This window comes from Chlamydotis macqueenii, chromosome 2, assembly GCF_036417535.1.
Source record: "Chlamydotis macqueenii isolate bChlMac1 chromosome 2, bChlMac1.mat, whole genome shotgun sequence".
Classification (NCBI taxonomy): Eukaryota; Metazoa; Chordata; class Aves; order Otidiformes; family Otididae; genus Chlamydotis; species Chlamydotis macqueenii.
This window is the reverse complement of record NC_141557.1, coordinates 75,415,340-75,432,484: the sequence shown is the minus strand read 5'-3', so window position 1 is coordinate 75,432,484 and position 17,145 is coordinate 75,415,340. Positions and strand designations below refer to the sequence as shown.

The 17,145-nt window shown below is 42.9% G+C and overlaps 1 protein-coding gene across 4 annotated transcripts in view; it reads left to right on the top strand.

Annotated features, from left to right (window-relative positions):
* ZCCHC2 (zinc finger CCHC-type containing 2) overlaps positions 1–5,834 on the top strand; it is a 43,398-nt gene extending 37,564 nt beyond the window's left edge. For all 4 annotated transcript variants that reach the window (XM_086740323.1, XM_086740322.1, XM_086740325.1 and 1 more), the window contains 3 exons: positions 2,065–2,193; positions 2,883–4,391; positions 5,454–5,834. In XM_086740323.1, the coding sequence (XP_086596449.1) occupies positions 2,065–2,193; positions 2,883–4,391; positions 5,454–5,521 (1,706 nt within the window). In that variant the 3' untranslated portion in view covers positions 5,522–5,834. The remainder of the gene's footprint in view (positions 1–2,064; positions 2,194–2,882; positions 4,392–5,453) is intronic.
* The last annotated feature ends 11,311 nt before the right edge of the window (positions 5,835–17,145 follow it).

Here is a 17,145-nt window from a genome sequence, read left to right as displayed (position 1 = left end):
TAATCCAGTAAAATCTAGTATCTAGACTAAGACTTGCATGCATCAGTCAGTTATAAGACAAATTATATTTGTATTCCTTTAGTAAATTGAGTCTCCAAGCTTTATTACAAATTTCTGAAGGGCTATGCTACCCATTGACTTTGCCATCTTGATGTTTTCTAAGCTCCCAATATTGATAGTGGCCTTGCCTCTCTTATCCTTAGTTCTCATGACAGAAAGGTAACAAAGAATTCTCTGCTTTCTACGCCACCTAATTGGCATAAGTGTTGAAAAAACTCTTACAAAGTGCCTTGTCTTGCTTTTACTTCTGCTTGGAGTACAGTCTTGATTAAGCTTTCATTCTTTATTCTCTCGCCTTTGAGAGTTCCAGGTGGATCCTCATGTGTTTTATGGGCAGTTTTTGTAACTTTCTACAAGCAGTATTTGACTGAAACTCTAAGAATTCACAGTTCAGAAACTTAGCAGAACCAGGACAATTTTAGAAAGTTATACCTAAGAGCTGTACAAGCAGAAAATGTACTCTACAGGACAGCCTGGCTGCATGCATTTCTGATTGATTACTGTTCTTGTCAGGCAGAACACACTGAGCTTTTATGAACTGATGATGACTTTAAGAGGGGGTGCAATTTTGTGTGACGTAGTGCAAAGTTAAATAGGGAGAGCTTTGCCTTAGGAATTCTGTCTGCTCGCTCCCCACTGCTCTACAATGTGAAGCTGCCTGTCTGATACTGTTGGGTAGTTAAGGCCTCTCCAAGAAGAAACTGCAACCCACAGAGTCTGGAAGCAATTAAGTCCTGTTCAGAGATGAGCTTTCTACCTGTGCATTTGTGTGCAAACATCAAAATGTCTTTTGAGATACTCTATTGGAGATACAGTCCAAAGAAAAAAAATTTGTGTTGTAGTATGAGTATCTCTCTAGCTTTATATATCCAGGCTTGGTTTGAAATGCTCTATTTTGAGTCAGTAACTCTTAAATGCATCATGTTTTCTTCAGTTTTTTTCCTCCCTATTTTTGGCTTTTCTGTGTCATCAGTTAGTTACACTTTTAACTTTGAAGACTTGATACTTTGTGACTAGCGCATCAAACTATTGCTTTCAGTGATGTGGGATGACACTGCTGCTCCTGGCTACATTAGATATTCAAAACACTTATTAAAATAATTTGACCAGTTATAGGTTTAGTCCAGGAAATTATTTCAAGAATTGAAGCATTAAAACAGCTTTTTGATGACGTATCCCAACTTATTATACTTGTGATAGCAATAATAAAATAATTAATAATTTATAAATAAAATGTTAATTTATTAGAATTAATAAAATAAATAAGTGTTGTAATTTTTGTCCTGGAGTTTTGCTAGCCAAAGTTTTAGGGGTTGGTGTTTCCTTGAAGCTAGTGTCTAGCATACATTCTGAGAGAGGGTGCATCTGTCTTGCTCCTTGACCTCTGAGGCTGAACTTGAAAGCCAGAGCATACTAGCTACCCATGTGAATTCACTACAAGGGTCTAAACCCACCCTGAAAGCTGGATTCCAGCAAATGAGTTTCCCATGATCCCATTCAGAATTTAGAAAACAATTTTACACTTCCTTAGTTCACCTCTTTTTCTTTAAACAAGCTTTGTCAATAGAGTTCGCTTGAAGTCTGTTCTAGAAGAGTTAGCGTATTATTTCAATATTGCCTGCTGAGTTAGGTTTCTGCCTTTGCTGGTATGACCAAGGAGTATTGCATCTCTTGGAATGGAAATGTTTGATCGCTACCATTCAGAAGGCATTGTTATTGTAGTACAATTTGGTGTAAGTATGACAAAATTTATTAAGGATGATCATTCTTTTCCCTACTATGTATAAATATGAATTTTCACTGTCACCACCTTTAACACCAAGGATTCAGTCATCACAAAGACTAGTTCTGAATGCTGGGAGTGGGAATGCTAGGAATACGGGGGACATATGCAATTAAGTAGGAGCAAACAAAATCTGAACTAGTGTGAGATGTGAGCAAATCAAAATAACCTCACTTCCATATACTGAGATTAAAAATAAAAATGCTAATTTTTATTTTTAGATCTGAATTTGGATGCTGGATCTGGTCACGATACATGTGGAGAAACATCATCTGAAAGTTACAGTTCTCCTTCTAGCCCACGACATGATGGGAGGGAAAGCTTTGATAGTGAAGAAGAAAAAGACAGAGGTTGTATTTATGGAGAGTGTGCATGAACTTTTTATTCCTAAACTATTATCTTTCTTGTACTAATTTTAATTAGCTTCTCAGTTTTATTAGCTGCTTTTATTTCTCAACTAGCCACAGAACACATTTCGCTTTGTGGGTTTCATGACCGGACGCTTCTAGCAAGTAGCAGGACTGTTTAGATACCGTTGAGTTTTAGATTACTACATACATGTAGTAATTTTCTGACCCCGGTGGCATAGCTCTCTTGAGAAATTTCAGCAGTACAGTAATGGGAAAAAAAGGGACTGGTCTTATATTGAATTATGTGTGGCATGTCTGAGAGGTCCTTCTTTTTGTACTGACAGTTTAATTTGCACCTCCTTCCAAATTTGAGTAAGCTGTGTTAATGTCTTTCTAGGTAGAAGCAAATTCCTAATTTGATCTGTATCCTACTCTTCACATTTGCAGATGTACACAAGTCAAAGGCACAGTCGCTACTTGGGCAGTTTGATGTAGGCAAGTGATGGAGGTTGACCTAGCTTGATTTGGATGGATGAAAATAGTCTCAAAGTTATTCTAATTTGGGAAGATATAACTGTCATTTATGTCATCAAACTTAGTAAGCTTTATATGGATGGATGAGTCCAGGGCATGACTCTGTATTATTTCAGATTCATTCTTCTGACTGGCAAATGCTTTTGTCTCCACAGATACAGACAGCAATTCTGAGGACTCTGGGAATCAAAATACAACCAGGTTTACAGGCTACAGTGCTGTCAGTTCATCAAATATGAACAAATCATCTGCTCAGATCTCTTCAGTGAGTAATGAAAATGGAAGCCTTTCAGAAGATCCTTTGAATGCAAAGTTTCAACATATTTCCTTCATGCCTGCCTTACACTGTGTGATGCACAGTGCTGCCCAAAAGCCTGAAGCTGTTGTCCCGCCACCCATATCTGCAGATGGCAAAACTATGGGAATGCTTGTTACCACGCCTGTTGCTGTCTCGCCAGTGAGAGAGTCTGCAAATTCCCCTCCTGGTGGAATGGGCCCAGTGACCTCTGGTGAACCTGAGAAACGCCTTGAGCTGATGGCTTCCCCTTTGCCAGTCCCATCCACTTTCCTTCCACATTCTGTCCAGCCTGGTAGCCCTGCTTTGCATTTGGCAATACATAGATTGAAAATGCCCTCTCCACAGGGATCATCAGAAAGTTGCACAGTTAATGGACCGCAGCAGGCGACAGGAAACTTAAGTATTGGATCACCAAATACTGCCTTTATCCCAGTCCACAATGCAGGTAGTTTCCCAGGATCCCCAGTTCCTACTACAGATCCCATCACAAAACCTGCATCCCAGGTGGTAGGACTGAATCAAATGGTGCCTCACATTGAGGGAAACCCAGGAGCAATCCCTCAGCCTACCAATCTAAAGGTCGTTCTTCCAGCAGCTGGTCTCTCCACAGCAGCACCACCACCTCCACCAGCTTCATACGCTTTGCCAGGCAGTCCTCATGCTACCAGTGTGTTGCCCAACCAGAACACAAACGTGCTAAACACTGTAGCAACTTCCTCACCACCTCAGTCAGCTGGTTTAGGTGTTGGTCAGGTCCAGTCCACTGTTCCTCCTGCAATACCTACACATACGCCAGGCCCTGCCCCTAGCCCGAGCCCCGCTTTAACACACAGCACTGCACAGAGTGACAGCACATCGTACATCAACGCTGTTGGAAATAATAACACTAATGGGACAATGTTACCGCCGCAGCAGTTGGGATCTGGTCCTTGCGGTTCTTGCGGACGTAGGTGTAGCTGTGGGACCAATGGAAGCCTTCAGATTAATAGCTATTTTTATCATAACCCCCTTCATGGACAAGTCTACAGAGTTCCATCTTTCTTCACTCTGCCATCACTTTGCAATGGCAGCTACCTCAATCAAGCACATCAAAGCAATGGAACACAGCTTCCTTTCTTCCTGCCTCAGTCTCCATATGCAAACGGGCTTATGCATGACCCAGTGATGGGGAGCCAAGCCAACTATGGTATGCAGCAGATGGCAGGATTTGGGAGGTTCTATCCCGTATATCCAGCACCTAATGTAGTTGCCAACACAAATGGGTCGGGACCCAAGAAGAATGGGAACGTTTCATGTTACAATTGTGGTGTAAGTGGACACTATGCGCAGGACTGTAAGCAGTCATCCATGGAGGCCAGTCAACAAGGTAATCATGATAACTCCCAGCGGACTTGCTTTTGAGTTTAGCAGTTTCTCTTTACCTTTCTGAATGTGCTGTTTCTGGTCTTGCAGAAAGGTGTGCGTGCGTGTGTATGTTTTGTGTAAACGGTTGTGCACTAGTGACCTGCTCTAAAACTGCAAAGTATGTTATCTCTGCCTGAAAATTTCGTAGAACAGTGCAAGGCAACGGGGTTCACCGCGTGAAGTTGAAAATGGGCATGATTTGGAGCTGGGAAGTCAAACTATATCAGTCCTAAGTTGTCATTCTTTTTTCACGGGTTTGTTTTTGGCATTCTGTTGAGACTTACATGTTGTTTTCAATTTTTCTGTTCAGTGGTTTTTTGGAGAGAATTCATTGGCAAAAAGTGAAAGATACCAATTTACTGTCTATGATACGAACTTGGATTCTTAAAACTTGTGAGAATTAAAAAAAACCCAACCAAACAAAAAACCCAAAACAACAAAAAAACACCAAAAAAACCCCCCAAAAAACAGGCTGGCCATTTGATAATTTAACTTTCGTAAAGCTTACCTTTGCACAGTCAGCCATCCCTCTGTGCCCCGTCATGCAATACATAAATGAAACATGCTTTAGCTTTTTAGACAAGTTGCAGCAAAAAGGCAGAAACCAATTGGCACTAAAAATCAGAGGAGTGGCTTCAGTCTTAGATGCCATTTCTCTCTCCGTTCAGAAGAATGGAGAAAACGCAGTGATTGCATAGAGCATAAACTATTTTTGATCCTTGGCCTGTGCCCATTCTGACTTCACGTATTTGGTCAGACTGGAACAGGGGAGATGAACCTTGACAGGAATTGTCTTTTCTTTGCATTTTTCCAGTAAAGGCAAAGTCTTATATCTTTTTTTTTTAAAACTTACTGTTTTAGTAAGCAGATGAGAGAAAATAGTGTAAAATCTTAGGACCTACTTTAAAAGGACTGGAGGATGATAGTGCCTTTTGAAGAGCATGTCCATTTTGATACCTTGTAGTGGTTTTGTAATCTATTTTAATTGTGAGCAGTGACTTAGTAGTTCTCTTTCCTGTTTTAGGCACTTACAGACTGAGATACGCACCTCCCCCTCCCCCTTCCAATGATACCTTGGATTCTGCAGACTGAAACAAGTAAACATTGCCTACTTAAACTGAAGCTTGGGAAATTGGGGGAAGGTGTGTGTGGGAGGGGTGGGGGGTTGGTCTTGTGTTTTGGGACATTCCCAGTTCTATATTCTTTTGGAATTTTTCATTGCTTTTGCACCTCTGTTCCATACAAAAGAAGAAAGCTGAGTCCCTGGTCTCCTCCTGGTTCTACAAAAGGCTTGCGTAATGCATGTAATTCAAACACACAGCCAAACAATCAAAAAGAGCATTCGAACCATGCTTTTGCACTGAAGACTTGAGACATGTGCAATGTTTACTGCATTTTTTTTTTTTTTTTAAAAAAAAGTCCTCTGACCTCTGACATCACTGGTGGAGCAGCCATATGGTGAAAGAAGAAACTTGGTCATGTTCCCCACCACAATCTTCTTCCCTCCCTCCCTGTTCTCCTCATGCTGCTGTTTTATTTTCTCTCCCTGTTTGTCCACGTGGATTCGTTGGGCTTGCATGAATGTTTAGCAGTTCATACAGACCCTGCCCGTACTCGAAATTAATGCTCATGAATTGAGGGGAGATGTTCAAACGTCCTGTTAGGAAAGTCCAAAGGAAAACACAATACTGTCTGTGTACTGTCTCTGATAATATTGCATATACACAGCTCTTGAGAGTCCAAATCAATGAAAATACATAGAGCAGGAAGGGGCTGAAACTGTGTGGACTGGAACAGATTTAGAAAAATGAATGAGCTTAAATTGACATATTTTTCTTCCATTGTAGCTTTTTAGCCTGTATGTTCAGCAACAAAGGTGAAAAAAATGGTATGAATGTTGTACTCAGTGTGGTTGCATTTGTAATGAAAGTTGACAGCATTTTTTCCTTTTTTAAAGCTATTCTACATCGTGTCAACACAGAATGAACATTACTTGATTGAATATTTTTTTCCTAAACTATTACAGTGTTGCATTGTACTTAGAATGTAAATGTTTTATTTCAAACTGAACAAAAGCTATGGTTTTCTACAAAATAGTCAGGTATTAGTATTAGAACCTGTCTACCAAATAGCAAAGTCACTATTTTATAACAATTTACCACTATGCGTAATTACGGTATAATGTGAAAGACTGAAATGAGTGTTAAGATGGTATTAATCATGTCAGTATCATGAGTAAGTTTAATGCTGCTGTATTTTTTATTTTATTTTTAAAAGCCAATATATGTACTAAATTGCTTCCAGGTAATATTTGATTTCCTAAAGTGCACTGAGGTTATCTGGAAGATGAGTGTATTTTTTGACTGCTGCATTCAACACCGATGAACAACTACCACTGTATATCCATAGGGTTTGGCATTCCTCACAGTTCATGGCAGAAATGTTTTTTCTTAAAATCAGACCTGGTGTCCGGTAGAGGGATGAAATGAAATCAATCTTTGGTTCAGCTGTCTAATAAATTGCTAAACAAACAAACAAAAAACTTGAAGAAAAAAAAAAAAGCTTGATTACTACATTTCTTCATAGGTAGCATTTATATTTATAGCACCAGTGTACATTTTGAAACTTTTTTCTTGGAGGGGGGGAATAGGGAGGGAGGTAGATGAAAGCTTTAATTTTAAAAAAAAAAAAAAAGTTTAAGTAGTAAATGAAAATTATTTTGATTAAAATTTTTATTTGATCTGGGTATTTTTGGACCACTTGAAGTGAATGAACTGCGTTTGAGTTGAAGTGAGGGTGTTAAACCACCAATGGACTTGTATTGTGAATTACCTGCCAGTTGTACTTTATGGAACTTATTTTATGATTTAAAATACTGTACTGTAAATAGGAGGTATGTTACCTTCTCTTTATTTGTATGTTTACCATATACTTTGATATTTGAAATGTACTGGAAAGGTCACTTATATTTCTAGAAGAGATTGGATTTTATGCAACCTTTTTCCTTGAATTAACAGCAATAAAAAAAAAAAAAAAAAAGAAAAAAAAAAAAGTACCTGTGTGCAAGTAATGTCCTTTCTCACTGAGACCAATTAAATAAGTGTGATGCCCATCCTCTGGGTATAGGGCTGGGATCACAGAAAGTTTTGTCAAGCTACCATTTTGATTGCAATCTGTCACTTCTAAGACAAAGCTGAGAGTATTTGACTTAATGTAAGGTCACTCTTGTATCTGAAGTCAGGATACTGTCTCTTGATTTAAGCTTTTTTAAGACAGGTAGATGGATCTCTTGGGAGAAAGAGTGACCTTGTGTGATAGACCCAGAACTTTCACCTAAGCTCCTTCAGAACAGTTAAGCCTGTGTTATATTCTAATGGGTCCTGGATTTGGACTAAAACCCAGCTTAACCATGCTTTTTTGACTGCAGTGCAAATAACGTGTGTGCTAGGCATGTAGAAACTTGAAAGTGAGATCTTTCTTCTAACTGCTAAAATAGATGGAAGAGCACCAGGAATTGCCGAGAGGAGGGAAGAAGCTTAGCAATGTGCAGATTACAGCTGAAGGGTCTGATGTGCGCATAGTGCCGAATCTGCTCAGGTAGTACTGGGAAAGAGAAGGGTACTGATTACTCTGTCTCCTCACTTAACTGTACGGACAGTGCTTCTCATTCCTGCTGCTTAGCAGCACCTTATCTACAGAGCTGAGGACCACAGACTATCGTAGATCGTTATCCCAGCTTACTCCCCAGAACAGCCTACTTCCTGAGAAACCAACTGACCTGATGAGAAGGCTCAAAGGTGCCAGTGAACCCAACCTTTTCTTCAGCCAACTCCCATAATAATGGGGGGATAGAACCCAGCTGTCATGCAGACATCATCATATAGCTTCTGCTTCTGCAAGGATCTTGTGTCCCCTCCCTGGGCACAAAGCACTGCAGACACCTGTCCAAGGAATTTGTGAATAATCTTACTACTCCGAAAATGAAATCTGCTGCTTGCTGTGCCATCGGAGTTGCTGATACTCTCATTTGCCTCCATGCTGCAAGCAGCCCCCACTTTAACGGGTCCTGGTTGGATCTATCAATTAAAAAAGTTTAAAAATGCATACCCTGGGGCACAGCAAACAATATAAAATGCTGCATAAATGCCTCATTCTTCTGATGCTTGTTTTGCTGGAGACCTAACAGCACTCTTCCTAGCCGTCCTCTTTGGCTACACGACTACTGTCTGGGTGATCGGGCTCAACTACAGCTGCAGTTCAGGAGAGAGAGTCTCTTTCCCACTGAGTGGCTTGGAAACAGCTGAATGCTGTAACGATCAAATGAGAAAACCCCATGAGCTGGTTGGGCTGAGCAGCTGTCCAGGTTGTCCAGGGGTGACTCCCTGGTACTGTGCTGTTCCTAGTTTGCACTGCCTGCTTTGGGGCTGCTGCAAATGGAAACCTGTTGTTTGTACAAACTGTTTGGGCCCTAAAGCTGGAAGAAAAAAAAATGACGATGAGGTGGGGGGCATGGACAGGATTGAAAAGATAACATAAGGGAGTGCGATGATGCACACTGCTTGCTTCTGAGTGAACAGATGGCCTCATTTTCTCAGCTGAGCAACCTCAGTAGTGGTACTGATGGCCTAATGCCTAGATCTTGACTTAGCTGATAGCACTGAAGAGGTGAAGGAACAGAGAGCATGTGTGTTGTGCCAGGATAGATGTAAAGTAAAAGGTGCAGAAATGTACACTGAGAATTGCAAAACTCAACCAGTGCTAAGCTACTCTAGTTGTAGAGAGATGGAAGTGCCATCATCGTTTCAGTTTTGCTGATGGCTGCCTCTAGTGCTGTGCTGACCTTGGTCCCCTGCAGCTGCTCTTCTGAAATAAGGTGCCCTAATTTCTGCACACCCAAAAAAAAAGCAGCTTTGGGCAGCAGTGCCTCCTGCTCAGGGCTGGCAACTACAGCTGCTGGAATTAGGCACAATATACATAAAGGGTACATGGACCACACTTGTGCTTGTGAGGAAGAAGAGGTGTCCTAAAGGCATAGTCCTGAGTTTATACTAGGGCTCAAGCACCATCTCCGTTAACATGGACAGGATCCAGGCACTAACACACAGTCCCATGCTCCTCTAACCAGGGAGGACAGAAACACACATCTCAAAGCATGACCGCAGGGAGAGCGCACTGCCTTTCTACGCGTGGCTGCTGTTTGCCTCGAGCTAGCGGCTGCAGCCAGTCAAGTGCTGTACGGTGGAGCAGGCTAGAGATCACAATGTACCAACGGCTGTGCTTGGACAGGCTGAAAGTCCACCCGTGCCTGCATCCTGTCTCCAGCAATGAGACATGTAGGAAGAAAGTACTGTTAATAAAAGAAAAAAAAAAAAAAGAGAGAAAGACAAGTGGTAATTCTTGTAAATGCGTCACCTAGCAAAAAGAAATGAGTCTCTCAGGTTCATCTTCACAATAGATGGCAGCACAACTCCACCAGTGGAACATGAGGGACCTTCTGAGACGCCATGTAAGATGCTTCAGTTTAATTTGGTTTTAGCATCTTCGTGCCATCACAGTAAGCTTACTTGGGGGATTTCTCTGAGTTGTGATTTTGTAACATTAGTTTCTGTAGGGTTTTCTCATGTTTATCTATTTTCTCACATGAAGAGCATGCTAATTGTTGTTTCTCAAAAAAAAAAAAGTAAGCTAAATACGTGTCTGAAATATTAACTACCTAGAGCTAGAATAGCCCGGGTCTCATAGCGAAGACCCAGAGAATTGCAGCCAAAAATGAAAGCTGTGTCTTAATAACTACTGAGCATTAGAAATGGTATTATGGTATTTGTATTCATACCATGAGGAATGTTTTATGAAGTCCATATTTTTTTTTTTTTTTGCAAATTAGAATAATTCATGAGGGAGTCTGATTATCTTGCAGGATAATTTCTCTTACTTGTGTCTCTCTTCTTAGTCTGAAGGTCCACAGTATAGTATTTAACATCAGATCAGATATTTATCCAGAATGTCTCATGCTCAGGAACATGTTTCCCAGGAGATGGAACATAATAAACTCATTATTTTTAATACTGAGACACGCTCTCTGACTAGTGTAAAGGGTCACTGTTGTCTGAATGGGTCAATAATACAATGTACAAAAGCACAGGCTGAAAAAAAAAAAAATTGAACTTGATAAAAGGATAGAATAGCTGTATCTTAACTATTAGTGCATTCATTTTAGACCTCCCCTCTTTGATCTAAGATGGCCATTTTTATTGACTTCTAAAATATGGGTTTTTTTGTGGAGACAGGATGTTGGTGACTGATACAAAGTTCAGAACTAGCTCTTGTTGATTGGTGTGACTGATGAAAGATGGGGATTGCTACTTCAAAAACTTATTTGCCATTTATTTTTGGTTTTAAAGTACTATTAGGGACTCCTTAGAAAAAAAATAGTAGTATACATAATAAAATATCATTTACATAATAAAATATTATGCTTACATTATAGTAGTCTTATTTTACACCATTTGCAGTTTGAAAGTTAAACCACAGTGTTTTTAGCAGCTTCAGATTTTTTTTCTTGTTTTGACTGAAACTAAGTTTGGAAACTGATGGCATGTCTAGGTAGAGCCATCAATATAATGTGTACAATTGATTATGTTGCTATCAAATTGCTCTTTTTCTTTTTTTGAAGTTTTTTTACAGGGTTTTTGCACAGCAAAAGAGTAGACAGCTTAGCGATGGCAAGACTTCTGGATGAAAACATCATGGGACTTAACTTTAATTGCTCCTTAAAGACCAGATCGGCTCTGAGGTGCATAGTGACAAGGACTTCTAGGCACTTCAAACTGAGCATGTAATCCAGGAAATCCTGGCCCCTGTCAACATACGAAATAAAAACCTCAAATTAAAAGATCAATAAAGTGCAAGAAGGGGAGAGGAAAGCAACAGCAACACCCAAAAGATACCAACAGGCATTGGGAGAGTGCTTGAGGTGAGACAACTTTCACACATCACTCGATTTCTTACCGCAGCTCAGATCCATTTCATAGCCAAGAACTTCAAAAAGCAACTGCATCTGTTTGGTACAAAATGAGCTGAATTCTGCACTTCACCACAGCGCAGTTGCGTGTATCAGACACGTAACAGGAGAGATGGGCGCTTCCAGCAGCCTACATAAGGCTGATTTATGTAGACTTTGAACAGACGATAATAATATCTTTAATATCTTATGGTGTTCATAATTCTTACAGCTACACAGAGTTGCCAGCTAGCTAACACACCCTTTAGAGTGGTGTCTCCTTTTGAGTTGTTTTCCATTTGGAATTTATGTGGGTTTTTTTTAATCTTGATTTTGCCCTGATTAGCCTTTTAAAGTCTCTTTCACATGCATGCTAGAACCATGCACATGATGGAAGGCCACTTGAAATGCCATAATCCATGCTATGCAAACTCCCAAACAATAATATTGAAAACTTGCTAATCCACAATAAAACAGCCTGTGCAAGGGGGTAACTATTTCAGTGTGAGCCTGTGCCGGGACCTGCCTTTGCAAAGGCAGCTGAATGGGAGCTGGAACTTAGCATCGTGCTTTGAAACCACCACATTTTTCTTCCTTTCTAAGGAAGGGTATCTTATTTCTAGTAAGTTCTCAGGCAGAGGAGGCAAAGAATGGGATGTTACTTTAGAGTTAGACAGGAAAACAAACATGCATGGCTACCCTACAGACAAAGCCTGATGCCGAAAGGCTGTCACACCTCCAGTGCCACTGGAGAGAGCAGCTACCCTGAGAAGTGACATCACTGTCACTTTGTCCGAGCCAGAGCTGTCTACCCAAGCTGCTAGAGACTTACAACAGCGCTTTCCTAAATTTTGCTGTTGATCGAGGAAGAGAATACTGTGATGCTTTTATTGCCACCTATTGCCAGCATGTTCCTAATGCTGGTGCCTGCATGAGACGACTGGAGGGACAGTGTCCTGCTTCTCCACCGCCCAGTGCAGACCTGGCAGGTTTGCTGAAGCAGGGCAGCTGTCTCCTGATCAGCAGCTCTCTGCCTTCCAGCTAAGGACAAGGGGACCGCTGCCCAAATCCTAACACAGGATTTTAAAGAAAGAAGATGCTTATGTTCAATTTCTGAATTTTTTTTTTCAGGCACCTGGGTGGCCTCTGTTTTCATTGGCACCGACAGCCCCATCGTGCAAAAAAGACCACAGAAGCAGTTGGCAGATGAGTTCACTTCAGCAGTGATCATCCTGTGGCTTACAGGTTACCTGTCACCCTGCATTTAGCTGGTGACCTGGCCTGACCCCCCTGCTCTTCCCAGAGCCCCCCAGGTCCCCTCGGGCAGGGGAGTGTCACCACTGGCTCAGTGGCAGGCGAATGCCCTGCAGCTAGACAGTTTTAAAGCAGGTTTTGGTTTGTGCATGGGTGGGGGTATGTAACGTGCTGCGGACGATGGCAGAGGACTGAGAGCTGCCATCGGGAGCCACGGAGGGACCAGGACTGCTTGGTGGTGATCTGTGCTGCAGAAGCTTAGTTTCCAAACTTCAATCATTTCTGCTTTTTTGTTTGATTTTAAAATAAAAAAAAAACCTTCCTTACCAGTAGTCTTCTCACAAGAAAGTACAGCGTGTTTTGGGATAGAGTAAGTCAAGCCAGCCCAGCGGTACCCATGGTGTATACAGTCAGAGTGCGGGCACCTAGAATGTTTAATCAGTTATTTGGGACCTTACTTTTTCTGCCCTCCCTCCCCCCCCAACCATCTTGATTTATGCATTAAAGTTTAATCTTTCAGCTCTTCGGTGCACATCTTTAACCAGTTTTAGACAACTTCCATATTCAAAAGTCTCCAGGCTTACTCAGGCAGAGGGAAGGCTATGTGAGCCCTCTCCTCTCCCCTCCCCGCCGTGCATTGTCACTCACCCCCAATTTTTCAGCATTTCTTTGTTTGGAAATGTATCTAGTTTCCTTCTGAACTCTTTAAAGTTCCTTACTTCCATGATGGACATGGGTAACGTATTCCATATGCTCGCTTCCCTTTGGTCGGCAAGCTCATCCCATCTCCGTCTCTGACGGAGGGAGATGCCAGGCTCCTCCTGTTGCCACTTGAAAGCTGGGAATTGCCCTTGGTTCTTTAATAAAATTAAGCAAAATTCATTTTGCTTCAAACGCTCTTTCTCTTGAACTGTACACAGCGTCGCTTGGCTCTGCTTAGATGTTTGCATATCGTGCCATAATTGTTTCATCTGTGCCAGGACATTATTTTTACAGCTGGCTGTGCCTTTGATACAAGGAAACGTGAGAGTTTAAAGGCGGGAGAGGAAGCAATGGCGGCGGAGCCACCGCAGCTGTCTGCCCTGTCCCTGAGTGGGGAGCCGCTCTTCACCAACCCACCGCCCAGAGCACCAGCGGGGTGTTTTTTCAATAAAGGATCAGGAAAAAAAACAAGCCACAGCTAATGCAAAAAAGAACAGCTGGCATTGTCAGGGCCTTGGGAGCATTCATAGGCCTCAGCCAGCCTCCTTTGGGGCCTCCACCCACCCTGCCCTGGGCCTCATCCTGGTTAAATGGTGGACGGGTCTTCCCAAGTGGGTCCCAGACCCTTGTTGCAGGTGCCCTGACTCTCCTGCCCAAAACCCCTGGGTGGGCCCTGGACCCGTGCCACCACTGTGCCTGGTCTGGGGCTGTGGATGGGCCCCGTGCCCAGCTGGTGCCTGGTGAGCACGGCCCAGTGTCTTGCAAAGCTCATCGCTTCATCTGCCGTGAGGTGCCTTCCGCAAAACCCCTTCCAGGTGGGCAATGGATTCCTTCTTACTGGTTCTCTATCAGCTGTGGGCTAAAGTACAGCGGGTGGCAAACAAAGGGAGAGATGGAGGTCGTCTGGTTTGTAGAAGACACCATTTTAAGAGCTTGATAATTGCAGCGAAACCAAAGAGCAAAATGCAGCTGACGAAAGGAAAGAAGAGATGGAAAGAACCAGACTAAAATGTAGCTATTAAAGTCATGAAATTTTTTTTTTTTTTAACACTAGTTCAGGTCCAAATTCAGTCCCAGGTACTCTTGAGCTAACTTCTGCCATGGAACAAACAGAAAGCCAAGACAACGCGGTGCTGATAGAGCTGGCTGTGCCTCTCCGGTGAGGTAAACAGGGCTTTGCAGCTATGCTTTTATGCAAGTATTTTTGCAGCAGTGCAGAAGCCGTTAAACTGTGCAGCTATGGATTTCACCGCTCATTTGAGACCCGTTAAAATAAGGTATTACACAGTGTGCCTGAGGCAGCAGGGACAGGTGGGAGAGGGCAGATTTTGCACTGGACAGTTATTGCCTTATTGGAGAAAGGAAAATACATTTCTCTAATTTACAAATACCACAGTCTCAGCTAAAAACTCATTTGCCAGTGCTTGTCAGCACTCAGAGTCTAAAATGTCACTTTTCCCTCCCTGAGACAAAGAACAGCAATAATCCTGAGGTGCTGCCTTACCAACGTGAATGTAAATGCATTTTGAGTGAGGGTTGCTTTATTGCCTGAGATGCTTCAAGCCCATGGGCTGCTTGTTCCCAGCCCAGAGCTTTGCCTGCCCTTTGTTTTACCTTGTTAAGGGCAGAAGGGCTCCCTCTGGGCTCTCACAGTTGGGATGTGCGGATAGCACCTGGGAAGAGCCACCTGGGCACAGTTACCCAAATGAAGGACAAGGCCGGGTGTCCCTTCATCTCTCTTTCCATTGTGCTCTGGTTTCCTTCCCTTTCTTCCCCTTGCAAATGCTGTACTCTGCTCTTTGTCTGCCTCAGTGCATCCACAAAGACCTTGCTCTACCCTTTTGGCAGAGAAGGATTTCACTGTAAGTTATTTCTCAGAGCTATATTTTAATTTGTTTATGTGTTTTTATTCTGTGTTGTTTATCTTAGCATTGTGTTACATCAGCATGATGTCATATTTTGCCTTCAAAAGCTTTAAAGGTTTAGAAGATGTAATTGGGGATAAGCTTGCTCTCTGGATTCATTTTTTTTCTGAGCATCAAGCAGATTGGCCTTGTCGTCTCTCACACAGTGAGCGTCAGTTACAGTGGAGACACAAGGCCCACCCCTGTCCAGGGCATGTGACACCGGACAGAAGTGTAGATGTGGTTTCTGACCATTGGGGGATTTAAGCTGCAACTAGGGCACAGGCGAGGTGGTCACTTCGGTGGCCCTTGGGGCTGAGTGGGTGGTAGGAGGTCGGCTGACCTCTAGACTAGCATGGCACAAGGTGGAAGCGCGCTTGTATTCGGAGTGCCTCTGCTGCCAAGAGACCAAAGCAGAGCTGAACTTGGCTGGGTTATAGCCCATAAGAAATGCGAGGCTTAGACATGAGCAGCAGTGGAAACCTCATCTGGCACAACAGGCAGATCTTGGTGGCTCTGCAGTGGCCTTGTCCTGCTTCCTCTGCCTGGAAACTGGATGTTTCTCCTCCATTAGGTATTTGGGGCATTTGCTTGGGGCAAACGACCTCTGAAGCCACCAGCAGTGACAGCAGTTGAGGCTCTCCTCCCTTGGCAGGCTTCTCTCTCTTCTGTTAAAACCAAAAACCAACAACTTGGTTTTTGAAGACAAGGTGAGATGCTTCTCCTTTCCTTTAAAATTTTGTGTCGTCATGCTGAAGTGCCAGCTGAAAAGAGAGGGGCAGTAAAAACCTTCCAGATTAACATATGCTGATGAATCCCAAGCTAAGAAACGCAATTCACTCCTGCACTGCCCGGCCCTCAAGGTGCTGAATGGCTTCTGCTCCTCTACCTCTTGCAGCTCCCACTGCCCATCTCAGCATCTCCTGGTGAACATCTATGAGGTGGGAGTGTGTCCCCATCTCCTGCCCTGACCCAGCCAGTGCTACCAGTCCCACAGGTCTCGGATGTCCCTCAGGACTATGCTTCAGTAGGTGGCCTCTCATTTCCACCACTGATACATCCAAGTGCCCTCCATAAGCATGCCAAATGTGATCTGTGGGACATCCCCCTTCTAGATTCATCATGACAATTCCTTAATGAGCTGCTGTCTCCTGTCCTACTTACTGCTGTATCTGTTGTCATTGTAGTCAGGGGGCTCGATTCGGTAGCCCACGCAGAGATGTCTCATGTTGTTTGAGAAACCTTGGCATACCCCGGTGGGCTTCCAGCTGCCTCTCCAGATGTGTGCGTGTGTCCTGTATGTCTTGAGCTTTATTTCCTATCCCTGCATTGCTGCCACAAGTAGCTGCAGGTGACTTGGTCAGCAGTGAGACACCCAGGTGTGGGCAGCTGAAGGAGGCTCTTGCTACGTGCCCTTTATAGTGGGAGCAATGGGCAAAATTAACACTTGTCAATGGATATGTCCTGGTTTCAGCAGGGATGGAGTTAAATTTCTTCTTAGTAGCCGGTGTGTTTTGGATTTCGTGTGTGAAGAATGTTGATAAAAACATTCTGATGATACGAGTTGTTGTTAATGAGACCAAGGACACTGTCTGGCTTTCTAAGTCTCGTTAACGTGCAGATGCAGGAAGCTGGGCAAAAGACAGACAGAATAATTGATCCAAACTGGCCAAAGAGAGTATTCCATGCCATAAACGTCATGCTCAGTATATAAGTGGGGGTTGCCCATGGGAGGGGGCATCATTTTCTGGTATTTCTTTTTCTTTTTGGACATTCTTGTCGGGTATCCGTTCCGGCACCCTTGGCATTCTTTTCTTCTCTCTTGCTTGCTGGCATCGTTCCCTCTACCTTGCTAG